Source organism: Lonchura striata, chromosome 1 (genome assembly GCF_046129695.1).
Source record: "Lonchura striata isolate bLonStr1 chromosome 1, bLonStr1.mat, whole genome shotgun sequence".
In the NCBI taxonomy this organism is placed as follows: Eukaryota; Metazoa; Chordata; class Aves; order Passeriformes; family Estrildidae; genus Lonchura; species Lonchura striata.
In genome coordinates this window covers 149,481,274-149,496,856 of record NC_134603.1, presented here as the reverse complement: position 1 = coordinate 149,496,856, position 15,583 = coordinate 149,481,274, and the positions used below count along the sequence as shown (strand labels likewise).

The 15,583-nt window shown below is 39.5% G+C and overlaps 1 protein-coding gene across 5 annotated transcripts in view; it reads left to right on the top strand.

Annotated features, from left to right (window-relative positions):
- The window catches only part of DPP6 (dipeptidyl peptidase like 6), a 546,530-nt gene that overhangs the window by 488,719 nt on the left and 42,228 nt on the right, over positions 1-15,583 (top strand). For all 5 annotated transcript variants that reach the window (XM_031503790.2, XM_031503789.2, XM_021543891.3 and 2 more), the window contains exons 9-12: positions 6,346-6,500; positions 7,769-7,866; positions 11,685-11,808; positions 12,615-12,653. In XM_031503790.2, the coding sequence (XP_031359650.1) occupies positions 6,346-6,500; positions 7,769-7,866; positions 11,685-11,808; positions 12,615-12,653 (416 nt within the window). The remainder of the gene's footprint in view (positions 1-6,345; positions 6,501-7,768; positions 7,867-11,684; positions 11,809-12,614; positions 12,654-15,583) is intronic.

The following is a 15,583-nucleotide window of genomic DNA, read 5'->3' as shown; positions in this document are numbered from 1 at the left end:
CACCTGTCCTGTGCTTGAGGAGATGCAGAACTCCTGGCTGGGCTCCTTTCCCTGAGGTGAGAGGCTGCCACTTCTCATGGCTGCCAAACACACGGGAGCTGCTCGCCCTCCACGATTTTGGATCAAGAGTTTGGTGTTTATCTGTTGGAATCTGTGGTATTGATGATTCTGAGATTGTAGAAAGTCTCTGTCTGTCAGCCCTGCTGCCAAAGCAGAAGCCATAATTGGTCTGTGCTGGTTTCCAGGTTGTTTATTCTGTTTATCTCTCACATGTTCTGATGCCCTGCCCAGCTCTGTCCTGCAGGGCAGCGTGTGGGGCTCTGCCCTCAGTGGGATGTGACAAACATTAAATACCAGAAACTCCCTGGGCTGCATTTACAATAATGTGCCAATATCTGTCACCTACGTTGAACAGTGTTTCCCAACCTAAACCAACAGAAAAATGCCAACACCACAGTGAAACATGGAGGGCATGAAGAAGGAGAAAAAGGACAAGACACACCCAATTTCCTCCATCTTGTCCCCTTTGGACCCTTAATCTAGAATCCTAAAATTTTACTTTTGCACCTGTGCCGCACTTTATTATTACTTATATCAAACACTCAGAGCCTGTAATTCATCCTGTAAGATGGAAAACTCTTTTCCATGGACAGAGATCACAGACAGTGTCTCTGGGGGCTCTGTCCAGGGGGGTTCCTGACTCCCTGCCAGGGTCCCAGACCTGCCAGGGAGCCAGAGGGACTCCCACATTTTTCAAGCACTCTCTGAAGCACATCCTCAAGAATGCCATAAAAGCAAGTAATAGTTTATCCTTCCTAAGCTGTCAGTGGCAGAGGAGACTGTTCTGACTAGAAGAAAGGGTCACAGGGGTGAGCATTGCAGCTTGTTTTTCCTAAGGATCTCTGGGAGCATTGCAGCTCATTTTTCTTCAGGATCCCTTGGACAAGAGCACAGGCAGCTTGAGAAGGGCTGTTGTTTGCATGCATATTCACAGAATATCCTGAGTTGGAAGGGACCCGCAAGGATCATAGAGTTCAAATCTTCAGTAAATGCCCTGCACAGGGATCAGAGCCACACCCTTGGTGTTATCAGCACCATGCTCTGACCAGCTAAACTAATCTCAGTGTTGGGAACTGTGGAATTGGGCTGAGCCCATAGTTTGACCTCAGCCACATAAATTTTTATGTTTTCTACAAAAGGTTGTTCAATTGTTCAGCACCCTGCAAAACTGTTTTCTTTTTTTCCACCTGGCTCAATTAGACAACTGTGAAATAGGATTAATTGCTCTGAAATCAATAGTGCAGCAGTGCTGATATCAGCACAAAATAATGTCAACACAGGAAAATGTAGATACCATACCATAGGGTATGGTAATCTAAAACAGTTTTATACTATTTGCATACACATAACTACTTCTTTACACTCATTTTACATCTTTAATATATAATATATAATATTTTATATTACAATGATTTAATGGAAGTCAGTGTAGACCTACACTACAGCAACTGAGAGAAAAATTTGGTTGCATAGAATAAAAGGTCATTTTCCACAGCCACCCCTGAAAAACGTGTCAGTAAAGGCAAATATGAACAATGAGTTCTCCCTAACTGGCTAAAAATACTTGCTTTCACACTCTGCAATAGTAATCGATTTGGACATGTGGTTGTTGCTTTGAGATGATCTAGTAATTGATTTTAAAACAGATGGCAGCTGTCAAATAAGCATTTGTATTTATTTGATGTTTCTATGAGAACCCTTGGGGTTTCACTATCTCAGTAGTCTTTGTTTTCTCCTCTCCTAGACCCTCTTGCTGTTCTCTGATCTCTCTTCCTCTCATGTTCTTTTGATGCACCTACTGACAATTTCTTTTGAGCTTTCTTTCCCAACGTAAACCACAGCCTTTATGTCAGGCTTTAATTTCATTTTGCTTGAAATTCCTTTTTATTAACAGTTTTAATAAAACAGCAAAATGTTTTCAGCACACCAAATACTTCATGATCTGAGCATCAGCTACAATACATCACACAAATAGAACCATTGGTTATGCCCCCCAGAATTGATGTAATTTACCAAATCAGCAATATATAGCATTGTCCCTGAGAAGTTTTGAACCTCAAATTCCTGATGTCTTTAAATTATTTTTTTTTTTTTTAGTGATAGAAAAGAGTTGCAATGGTACAGGTCATACTTCAGAGGACTGGTCTGTCTAAGCATCTTTGTCTTCTTGTATAAGTCTCTGTTAACTCACACTTGAAAATTACAAATTATTTGTGACTTCCAACAAGAAGGCCCAGGAAAAAGTGGGGGTTTTTTACTTGTAAATTTTTTTTCTCATAGTTTTTTTTCTGCTGATATCAGTGGAAGTAATCTCTAAGCTACCAATGGATTTCTCAGTCATTGGTGAAGGCTTCATTTTCTCCAAACAGCAAGCTAGAACTTTGCCAGCTTCAGCAGAAAGGCAAAATTCACAAATATTACTCAGGACAGACAAAGGCTGCAGAAATAGCTGAATTTTAGAAAAGCATGAAGAAACCTCCATGGCCATGGCATTTACATGTGTTTATTAGGAAAGAGGATCTCTGCCAGTCTAGAGCTCTGTGCAAGCCTGGGAAGTGGATTTGTCATGGAAATATCTTTAGAAATGCCCCAGTGGCAGATTATGGTTCAGAACATTAAAACCATCTCTGTGGATTTCCAAATGTGGTGCATACAACAGGGTTCTTTTTCCAGAACCTGCTGGTTGCCACAGAGGTTGCATAAAATTAAGGCCTGGTGCTTTTCCCTGCATTGAGTCTATCAAGGAATTCAGAGGTCTGAATGCACTTCACTGGGACTGTTCAGAGCTTAGACACAGGTGGACATGACAATTATGGATGTTTGAGCTCTATGGCTAAAGTTGCTATATGAGTATAAAAAGGAATAGCAAAACCCTCTTGTGAAGAAGATCCTTAAAGGATTGGGGTGGATATTATCTATGGAGGAACAAGCCAGAGGATTTTTGGGCTCTCTTCCAGATTCATGTGCTGTGATTCCTTGAGAAGTTGGTTACCTGAAGTGAGATAAAAGCCTCCCATTTCACTGCTCTGCAAGTGCTGCTGGAATTAAATTGCAGTGTGAAACAATCTGATGGCTGCCTAACTTCGCACATGCTGGGCTAATTTTTGATGACAGACCTATTAGAAATGTCCACCCAACTTCTGATCCTCTGTTCATTCTTCCCAGGGATTACCCACATGGAATCATAGCCAAATGCTACATCCAATCCCATATTAACCACAGCCTGTTACTTGGCAGCTGAGAACCACCACAAGGGACTTCTCCTTCTGCTCCCTGATGGTGGGCAGGAGAGCTTCTGCCAGGAAACACATCCTTCAGAAGATTTGGCATTCCCACTTTGGGCAGCCTGGGTATTGCTCAGGTCTTGATTCCAAAGAGAGCCACCCACATAATGCACAGGCACAGGAACCAAGAATTCAGCTCAGGGAGCATTCCTCTCATCACACCTCTGTTATTTCCTCCAGTTGCTTTTCTCCTCCAATGATGTTGAGTCTCTAAGAGGGATATATACCCAGTTGTCACTGAAATATTCTCTGACGTAGGACTTCAAATTCTCTTCCTGAGAGTCTCTTTCTTTAGAAGACTCTTTGTTTCACACAGCTTTGAAATGATCATTCAATTGGGCCTTACTCAACTAGAAAAAAAGGATTAAAATACATATCTTGTAGCATTCCCTGAGCACAAACACATCACTGGATAATACATGTTGCCACTGAAAAGTCACTACTCACGAGCAGGATCATCCAGCTGTTTCAGAGTCATTCATTACTAAATGTGCTGAGATGCAATAACTTGTCTCAAACCACGTGCTTGAACCCAGCCGGGAGGTTTGAACAGCCCTTGTTCAGCTAAGGCAGCACACACTTTATGCTCACTGTTTTTCAAGTTTGCATGCCCTGTTGGGGCTGGCAGGCAAAACTGTGCAGAAAGAGCACAAAGCCAGCAGGATCTGACTGTGAGGAATCTCAGCAGCTCACTCACAGCATCCTGACATCATGTAGCACTCAGCAACTGCAAGCTCTGGGGAAGAGGGCAAAAGTTTTGATCAATTATCACTTTATGCTTTTAGTCAGGAGGTCATGATCCAAATATGTAGGGGAGTTTTAGTGTATAAGGAAAATCTGTTTTTTCACACACAAGGCAGGATCTGAACTGACTTTAAAAAGACTCAGCAGTTTTGAATGAAGCTGATTTTAGCTGAGCATATGCTAAATGCAAAGACAAGGAATAAACTGTCTCCAAGAACAGATTGTCTGTAAATCATTTTTTCTTTCAGCTGAAAGAATTTTCTGGTACTAATCCATTCTGTAGTCCACGAGAATGTTCTCTGGTTTGCTAAAACTAACTGATCTCTCTAATAACAGCAAGGTCTTGGCTTTGTTTCAAGGCAAAGGTTCACTCAATTAAATCTCATTAACAGAGGACCACAAAACCTGCACTAAAACCTTTCTGGGTATGTGACCTTCAGCAGAACTGCTTCATTAAGTCTGAGATCCTGGAGAAAATGTTTGCTGAATAAAGTCATTCCTAATTAATGTTAAAATGTCAATGATTCATCTGCCATCCATCTTTACTCCTTTTTCTTTATGCTCTTCATTATCTCTTTAATGAGCAACCAGTATAAAAGTCAAAAGCAGAATCTTTTAAATGTACATATAACAGGTGGGACAATGCAGCAAAGCAAATTTGCCAGATGTGCTTTCCCATGAAATGTTTGTAACTTCCTAAATATCTTTTGAAAACCTCACTTACATGCTACCATTAAGAATTGTTTAATTAATTTGTTATTTCTGAAAACCATAAGCATCCAGGATGAATTTTCCCTTGCACTCTTTCTGATGTTACCTTGAGTTTTATTCCAAGCCATATGCAAGTCTTGATTTAAAAAGTGTTTATTTACACAAGTGATGAATATAATTGTCTGTTCTCTAAGGATTGCTCATCCGTTCTGTTTTTTTTTTTAATTAAACATTGTCTGGTGAGTTTTTACTCTTCAGACCAGAGGGATGTCCTGGTTGGACTGGGGGGTCATCAGAGGGTGGTGTACAAACTAAAAAACTCAGAAAATCCTCATCCCTTTTTCCAATGACCAGTGATGGCAGCAGGCACTGGAGCTGCTTGGAGCTGTGTAGCAGGATTTCATGGTGAAGGCTTAGAAACACTCTGTAGCCTCTCTAATTTTTATTCTCACATTAAAGTAATGGCACCCATCTTCCTGCCCATCAATCTGCACAGCATATGCAAGCCCTTCTGGTGGTTTAAATAGGAATGACTCACATGATATTAAGCCTCTTAATGAAAATGTATGACATTATTGTCTTTCACAAAATGGGAGGTTTAAAAAGCCAAGTTAATGTCTTCCAAATGTCAGTAACTGGAGACACTTTGGACCAAGAGTGAATTTTATAGCTTTTCTGCAGATCTGTAAGATGAACTCATCTTCACAAAGAAGGACATTAGATTATATGAAAAGTATTAGAAATTAGAAGTTATTTGAATTTGAATTTAATAATAACTAGGTTCTGCCAGTATTAAAAATAATTTCATATGATGGCAATATTGTTTTCTCCATACATACTTGAACTCTGACATGTTTGCATTGGCAGTTTTCTGAGCACCTTTTCACTGGTAATTATATTACTAAAATCTCAAAGATCCCAAAATTCAGTGGTATAAAAGATCAGGCTCTAACCCTGGCTACTTATGGCAAATTGCCTTGCAAAAGTAATTTAAAAAATGAAATAGGGATAAAAGTCAAATGGTATATGGTATCCAAGGCACAGACTCTATGGCCTGAAATTGTTTTGAAGTTCCAGCCTTTCATAAGTTACAGAAAATTTCTATATTTATTTGTTCCCAATTGGCAATAGAATTTAGGAGTATTTCAGTTGTTGCTGAGGCACTTGTATAAACACTGTTAGAATTGATTGATGTGTGTCTAGGCTGATGTTGTGAACCCTAATCATCTGCAGGACACATGGCAGGAGCAGCAGTGCCTTTTATGCTGTCATGAGTGTGTGTACTAATATGAATAATTTGATGTTTCTTCAGCAAAGGTAATTAAGCCTAATAACCTATAAATACAGAGTAATTGTTATCAATTGTGTTCATTTGTGTATATGGCATAATTTGATGAGTATTTTTGATTGATATTCCTGTGGCATCCTCCCTGTGCTGTGATTAGACTGGGATTTTCATATCTGCACTCTTTCATTTACTGCTAACTAGTAATTTACCTCTAATAGCCTTTTCTTTTCTGTTCTCTCTCTTTTTTTTTTTAATTAGAGGAGATTCTGAAGACTCACATTGCTCATTGGTGGTCTCCTGATGGCACCAGGTTGGCATATGCAACAATTAATGCCTCCAGAGTCCCCACCATGGAGATCCCGATATATACAGGCATCCTTTACCCTACTGTTAAAACTTACCATTATCCAAAGGTAAGGGAAAATTAAAAAATCAGTCCTGCTGCTCCATCAGAAATAAATAATTGCTTATTTCCAGTAGGCTCAGACACGAGACTAATAATGCAAACTCATAAGCAATGAAAATAAACAGATCCAATGGAAGACCAGCTGTTCCTCGGTGAATGTGCATTTAGAACAATTTTAGCTGCTTTTGTAAAATTGCACTTTTCTGGTTCTACAAGAATTATTAACTCTATATACAATGAAAACAAAATTTAGAAATCCTTGCTTTTTTGCACACACAAAAGCAATTGTGCTTCCATGCTGGAATGGATGGAAGTTGGATGTTATCTGTGGGTTTGTCTCCAGGATGGGGTTGGTGTCTGAGGATTGGGAATTCCTTTATTTCTGTGAGTATGTTTCTATATTTAGACATGTTTCTATATTTAGATACATTTCTATATGTAGATAGATAGAAGATAGACACATATATACATATATTTTTTATTTACATAGGTTCCCTTTTGTGTAGAAGGAAAATGTAGTATTTGGGCTTCCTTAGAAGATCCAGGATGGCCTAACACCAAAGGAGACATTGGTTTTAGATGTTGGCTGTGCCTGAAAGACAGAAAAGACTTAAGAGCCAGTCTCCCCTTGCCTGCAGACCTGCAGTGAGTGTACAGCACTGGCACAGCTCTCCAGAGCTCACACTCACTGCTGCTGTTTTTGCTGTAATTTCCTGCTCTAAAGCAGCAGCACAGGGGTGATCTGCTGCAGTCATTCCTTCTGGGTCTCTTGCTTTAAGCACTGATTGCCTAAGACCTCACATGCTGATCCAAATTGAAGCACAGTTTAACAGGAGAGATGCCCACATATCTGCAGGTTTTGTGGAAATCAATGGTTCAGCAGGGGATGTCCTTTCCTACAGTACAAAATGAATCAGTATTTTACTGTATCAGCCATCATTCTATTAGACAATCTTTTGTCAAAAGGTGCAGGAAATAGCAAAATTTCTAGTTACCATGAAAAGTAGGATGTTTTACTAAGGTTAGAAGTGTCCTGAGTAGAATTGCCCTTTTTTTGCCTGCCAACCCCTCCACACCTCTGTGCCACATCCCTAGATTTGCAGTCTCCCTGTAAAAGACCACAGCAGTCCAATCCATATCCTGTTCAATGGGAATGCTTTTTATAATCCATGGGGATGTAATAAATCATTCTGTGTTGTATATGATATGGTAATCATATACAACATATGTATATATACAAGATATGGATCATATTTATTCTTTTCTAAAATCCAGGCTGGAATGGAAAATCCAACTATTTCTTTGCACGTGATTGGTCTGAATGGACCCACTCATGACCTGGAAATGACTCCCCCAGATGATCAGAGAATGAGGTAGGTGCTTCCTTACCCTTGAATGCTGGCCCCAATTCCCTTGGGGTTTTTTCAAGATGATTTTGCAGCTTTTAACACTGGACCTTTATCTGCTGCTATCAAAAAGTTTCATTTTGTGTAAATCTGCTTCTTTTTTTTCCCTAATTACCTGTCTTTTTCCATGTATTTTATAGAATATTATATTAGAACAGGTTTACACTGAATAACTTTAAAATTATCCAAACACATTTTGCAAAAGAAGATGTATAACCTCTGACCAAACCAAATGGCTATTTGCCCTTCAAAAATGCAACTTCAGACTTGTGTACAGCAGGTGGGAGTTCAGGATCACAGTATCCCCATCACAGTAACAGAATGGTGGCTCCTGAACAATGTAATTTCTCTTTTGGTAGCACTCTCTGTAAACAGAGAGACTCAAAAAGGTTTTAATTACAGCAATAACTTCTGACTGCAGGATCCAAGTGCTGTTCACAAATTTGTTCTATATGGTTATGGGTGGACATAATTTATTTGGTTGCAATCAATATTGCAAAATGGTGCAAAATACATCATAATTAATTAGTGCCTGTATATTTCATCAAAACCATGGCAATTGCCAACCATAGGGATGATAGAAGTAGTGCTGCCAGAGCAATAGGGGTGTGTTTTCATTATGCATATGTTTTCTGAACATGAGATTAGTGTGATAAAATTTTATTAAAATAGGCAAGAGGGATGTAGTGTGCATTCAGTTACAGAAGGGAGTTTCAAGAAACAGGGGAAGCAGGTGATAAGGATCTTGCATCAGACACATCCTATCTGAAGCATTTCAGTGTGCTCAGTGCAGATGATATATGGATAGAGTGGTATTTCGTGTTCTTTTTATCTGGAGCAAAGTGATTTAGTACAATTAATAAAGCTGAGAATAAAGTGGAGATATGCCACAGCCTTTTTTCTTTCAAAACTGAAAGAAGCCAGAAATTTTCCACAGAACCTGATATTTTTCATAAAAAACTCCAAAACAATACAAAAATAAACAAACAAGCAAACCCAACAGAACAAAAAAAAAAAAGCAAAGCTGATGGTAGCTGATGGTAAAACACATTTGGAGGTGAAATGTACAATACTGAGCACATGTCCTTTTTAAATATCTTTCATTCTGAACATTTTTGTCAAGATTTCTCCAATGCTGTGATCTTCTGTTAAAAAAAGAAAGCAAAGAGAAGGGGTTGAAATTGAAGGCTGAAAAGCAGTATATAACATTTAAGGCCTGACAGGCATTTTTTATTTCCGTGACAACCACTGGACCTCAAGAGTTTCATCTGCAGGTGGTCATAATTAGATCATCACCCAGCTTATTTCTCATATTTGCATGTCAGGTGACAAATTGAGGGATGATATTATCTCCCTCAAGTGCAGATATCATCACTGGTCCTTGCATGGGCCAGAAACAAATAAATGATGGAAAAACTCAGACACCTCCAGTCTGGATCTGATGAGCTGTCAGTGCCCAGGGACCATTGGCTGTAATAAATCACTGTTCTTTGTGCTGTTTGTGGCTTTGTTGCCATGGTCATACTGTAGGTATTCTCATTGTAGAGTCACACCTCACGTTAGGGATTCCTGCATCCAGGAAGCAGCCATGGAAAGCTGGGGCATGAACAAGGCTGCTGCACTATTGTCTCAGATGATTCAAACTGAACCAAAAATGACTTTACTGGGATGTGGAAATCCACTGCAAATCCCAGGATGGCTTCACCCTTCTGACAGGGCTCAAACAAGGTGTCCCTTCCCTTGTGGATGTCTGTAAATGCAGTGGTCAAGGATCTGCTGGTATAGATTTTGTTCTATGGAAGAAACAGGTTCTCCCTTAAATCACCTCCACATAAAATGTGGGACAGGTCAGGCGGAGAGGGCTTGGGAATTGCACTGATTTCCCATTTCTCTCCACTGGCTGCTCAACCAGTTCAGCTGCAGGGGCAGCAGATGTTTAAAATTAGCTGAGATGAATCACACTTTCTTGTCTCATTTTTCTCTGCAAAATGGGAACCATAAAACTTGGGTGGCCTACAGAAGAGATGTGAAGGGAAGTAAATGAAATGAAAGACTCCATACTACTCAAAAACTAGAATCATGACAATCCAGGTATCTGCAGTTATCTCTGTGCTGGGTATTCCATGGTCTTGATGACTGGAAGAAGGTTCAGAGGGAAATTGAGACTCCATGCCCTTCTCTGGGCTGGTAGTGAAGACCATGATTCCCATGAACTAAAATAAAAATTAAAAGTTCCTGAGAAAGAACTGTAGCTCCTGTGTTCAAACAGTGAGATGAATGTAAAAATTGAATATATGTCCTTGAAACTTTAAATTGGATTTATAGAAAAAGTGCTCCAAGCCACAGTAAGTACTAAAATCACATTCCTTTTCTGGGGAGACTGAATCTGCTCAGTTCATTTGGAGAGAAAGAAGAGACAGTTATACAGTTTAATTTTGCTGTGTTGCTTTTTTTTCCTCTTAGGGCCCACACTGTTGCTGATGAAGAGTAAAATTACAATTTTATTTCAGGCTCTAAATTTTCAGAATGCTGTTATATCACCTGGGCATATCCTTCCCCCAGTGCAGTGGATGCAAGCATTGAGGCTTTTTGTTCCTTTCCCCGCAGCCAATTTCAGGCACTAAATATTACTGAAAAGTACAAAATCAATTTCCAGCTTGTTATTTTTCTAGACAAACAGACCTTTGTGCTTTTGCCCTTTCTCTTCAGTATATGCAGGAGCTCTTGCCAGAACACAAAGGATTCTCTAGCAACACAGCACATTATTTCCAACGAGAGCAACAATTCCTTATACATATTTTATGGCAAACAAATGAACTAATAAATTTTTTATAGACTGTATGCTGTAAAAAGTCTTATTATACTTTAAGGATGTCTTGGCCCACGTGGCCCAGCTGTATATCATAGCATCACCAGCTTTTCCAGTTCAGCCAGAGTTGTGCCCCACAAATGAAGTGGTGGAGGCCTGAATTGATGCAGAGGTGGACGTCTGGTGGCACCATGCCCTGGCTCTGAGAAGGCAACCATCAGTGAATTTATTCCTGTGTTTTCCAGCCCCAGCCTAAGAGGTTGCAGTCCTCACTGTAGCATGGGACTTTTCCTGAAGGTATCAATGTGCAGCCCACACCCATGGTTTACTCCAAGTATCATCACAACCTGAATATGTCCAGCAATAAGATGATGCAGGCAGTGTAGGAGGGTGGTTTTGCTCGTGGAAACCATCTTTGCTGATGTCTTTATGGCAACCAGCTGCATCTGCTTTACAGAAACCCTGCATGGCTCCAAAATCTATCCCTCTTACTGTTTGTCTTTTAATACGACATTCCTGGATGCTTTGGCGTGTAGCCAGCATGCTCAGAGACCATCATCTTTTCATAAGCATCAAGAACCCAACCATTGATAGTGATGGGCCTGAGTCAGCTCAGTTTAGTGTGCTCAGAATGGAAATGGTTTGCAGTTTTTTTCCACCTGTGCATAAATTTGTAGCTCCAGGCTGTTCAATCCTTCTTGGAAGACTGAAGAGCTTGAAAGATTCTTTATCTCTGTATTCGTCAATTCTTTGAAAATAACTTCCAGAAGTGGCAGATAAAACACCTGCACAGCCCTAAAAATGTCATTTTCAGAGGTTGAAATCCATACATAAAGCAGTGTAGATGCATCAGGACACAATATTCTTTAAAAGCACAGCTCTCTCCCGGACTGCTTGCCTGCAGCAGCCCCTGGCTGCCCTGCCACGTGGCAGTTCATTAGGATGTGACCTGGCTTGTGCGTGTCTGTGTTTGCAGGGACTACTACATCACCATGGTGAAATGGGCCACCAGCACCAAGGTGGCAGTGAACTGGCTGAACAGGGCCCAGAACGTGTCCATCCTGACGCTCTGCGACGCCACCACGGGGGTCTGCACCAAGGTAGGAGAGATCTGCACAGCGCTCACCTGCTTCAGTGTCCACGGCCCACCGAAGAGAAACTATTTCACTTATTGTGCATGGTGAAAAGCCAGCTGGAACGCCTTAATTTAGGCAGACAGAACATAAGCAATGTTCAATTTTTTTTAACACCTAGCAATCCAAGAAAACTCTGTGTATGTTGGAGGGAGAGTGATTACCTGTCTTGATTACCTTTATCCACGCACAAGCAACAATTTGCAGCCTAAATATCTTTGCAACATTCTAGCTGCATCATATGTATTTAATGGCATTAAAACCAGCTCATGCTTATCTACACATACCTTAATTGTAGTAATTTAATCCCTTCTATAAATGCAGCAATACAAATGGTGTATTGATTTAGATCAGCAGATTCCATCATTTAAACTGGCACGTTTCCACTATATAAAATTGTTCTAATACACCCGTCTCTTGAAAAACATCATGCAATTCTGTGCACAGAGCATGGTGATTAGTTTTTTTCTTAATAAATTTCATTTCAGCCTTTATTTATTTCTTAAGAAAATTTATTTCTTTGGGGAATAATACATCTTGTAGATCTATGTGTTTTGTCTGTATGTGTAAAATGCTTTTTTGCTCTAGTGAATGTTTACCATCAGGGAGGAAAGTCAAGAAAAGCAGCCACTGGATTCCACTCCAGAAGCACATATTTAAGCAGTTTCTCTATATTTCTGAGCAACTTTTAAACTCCAATCCAGCAGCTTCCTGCATTGATAGGCAAAATATAATATTATAAGTATGTTATTAATGATCTTTTCGTGTTTTAGAAACATGAAGATGAGAGCGATGCCTGGCTGCACAGACAGGTAAGAGTGATCTTCTCCTTGCAGTCAAGTTTTTGGTAGGATTATTGCTTCACTGAGTTTTTTCCCAAAGAGAAAAAACTGATTTCCAGATTTGACAGAGACACTTGGAAGATGGCATGATCTGTATGACAGAAAAGAGCTTTTTCAGAAACAAGTTCTTAGTAAAGGTGCCATCCACTCTGGTAGGTCCCATAGTCCTTAGCCTGCAATTTACTTGTATCTAAAAGAGATAAAAAGCTGATGTGGATGGAAAATCACTCACTGGCAGTGTCTGTATAGGACTCACCAACCTGAGGCAATCCTTCACACCCTGCCCTGACACTGGTGCTGAGGGTTTAAATACTATGGTGGTTGTTTTCTGGTCATTTTATTGAGAGGGTCTCTGTCCATTCAGACAAAATCATGCAGATAAACTGTTGAATCACTTAAATATAATCTATAACAATTGCCCAGGAGTCAGTTTGTGAAGGGACCTGAGATTAAATGAAGCTGGTTTTGAGAGAGAAGCTGTGATCTCGATTCAGCCACAGCACCAAACTGTTTTTCAAGCCCTGTGTGAATGTCAGACAGAGAGCAGCATGTCACAAAAGATCTTGTTTGATACATTTTTTCCAAGTCCAGATTTAAAGCATTTCAGGTTTTTGTCACAGCCTGCTCGAGGAGCCAAGACTCTGTAGAAATGGCACTTCATCAGTTCACAGCAAGAACAATGCTCTCCTCTGTTCCAGTGGCTGTCCTGCAGCAATGGGCTGTGTGTGATCCAGATGAAAATTGATTGTATGGGGGAAATAGATTTTGTGCTCCAAGCACTTTAAATAATCTTTGCTGATATAGAGTAAAAATGGTGCTGAAATAGTCTTTACATTCATAAGGACTGTATTGGCTTGAGTAGGAAACAAAAATTTAAAAGACAAGCCAAATAAAAGAAAAATTAAATTGTCCAGATATTGTACATTAAAAAAATAACAATAAAAAACTTAAATGGCATTCTTTACTTTATAAGTTGGAAGGCAATAGCAGTAAAATAATAATTTCATTGCTATTTACTGCAGTACAGTAGAAGTTGTATTTTATATTATTAATAATGTATAGTAGAACTTGTGTTTTTACACTGCTCTGGTTATTTAGTCACCTACCACGTGGACAGGCATTAAAAGATGGTGTTTTATCCTCATAGCTGAAGTAAATGATCTGTCAATCTCTAATGGGCCTGCTCCAGGGAAATACATTTTGTTTTACTATATCTCCAAAAAGCATATACTTAGTTTGAGAGCACACAGTTTGATGTTACAGAAGGATGTTCATTACAGCCAAATGAGTCAGACATCTCAGTGCTAAACTAGAATAACATTTTCTATGGACTTTGGAGACATGATAGCATCCTTCAAAAGCTTTTGTAAGAGTCTAAAGAATTATATAGCTCTTTTTGCCTGTATTTCTGACAACAAAATTACTTAAAATTCTAGTTTTGACTGAATATGATTACTGGGATAATTCTATTTTCTATACTTGCCTTTTATTCTATGACACATTAATCTAGATAACTGGAAAGATATTTTCATGGCATATGTGCCTGCCTATGAGGATGATGTGAAAATGTTAAATGCTAGTTTGGGTCCACTAACCTCTTCAAGAAGGAGATGAATTGCACATCAGGCAGCTGCTGAAGGAGCTCTGGAGTGTGTCTTGGCTCAGGATGAGGACTCCTTGGTTGGGACATTTTAAAATAAGTGTTTGCAAATGAGCCAGGTGCTCTGTCCCCTCTGGAGACAGCCAGGGTGGTGGCAGTGGGGTCACACAGTCAAAAAAAACAAAAACAAAACAATATAAAAGATAAACATACAAGCCATTAATTTGAATTTTGTTGTTCAGTAGTTTGGTGACTCAGTAGCATTTAAAAAGTCTGTGTATGGAAGGTCATAGTAAACAATCTCATGTTTCCTTCTGGGCTTAAGTTCATGAATATATTTTATGCAAGTCCAAAATCTTTGGAGAGCCTCTCTCCAACACAGGCAAAGAGAAATAATGCAGCCACTCCCTGTGCAGCTAAAAAGTAGAATAAATTACTCCAAGTATAATGAAGAATACACAGTATTTACACAGGAATTGCTAGAAAGTATCTGTCACTCTTTTTCAGATGAGGTGGCACATGTTCACTAAAACTATCCAGGGACTCTGCAAGTTTATACCTTTATTTATATACTTGTTTGTGCCCTTCTGAGCACAAGAGCCAGGCTTAATTCACTCATACTTTTGCTTAAATACACAAACTGTTTGAACCACTAATTATACCTGTGAGCAATTTTGTTTCAATTTCTGTGAAGAAGCCATTTTCTAATAATACTGGGGATGGTCATATACAGGCAATGATTCAGAAAGGGAGAAATCAGGCAATTTCTGTGCACCTGCTGAAGATAAACTTTACTGGCATTTTAATTGTTTTATTTATTTAATTGTGAATGTGGGCTTTAAAAAGAAATAATTAGAAACCAGGGTGCAATTGCAGCTGCACCAAAGGCTGCAGTCTTTGGCATTGATGTTGGCAGGACCAGGAGATCATAAAATTGTTTAGAGACCTGTAACCTCCAAAACTGCCTGCGTGGGCTGGCTGCCCTCCCCTGATAACAGCTCCTTTGGGTTGCATTTTTCTTTCCAGTCCTATTTGCCCGCTGTTTTAGATGACCTCAGTCTGAAGCTAAAGACTCACTCTTTTAAAAGGTGGAGATGATGGAAGTCTGGCACCATTTTTCTTCTTCTACTCCCTTGCTTTAATCCTGCATGATAACCCAGTAATGATTCTTACATGTAGTTAATAGGAGGTTTGAAAAGAGATTGTTAATTTTAAAACAGAGTTTGGAGGAACTTACAAACAGGACCCACTTTTTCACTCTGTAAAGCCCTTTTGCCACGCAATTATCCCCTAACTGACC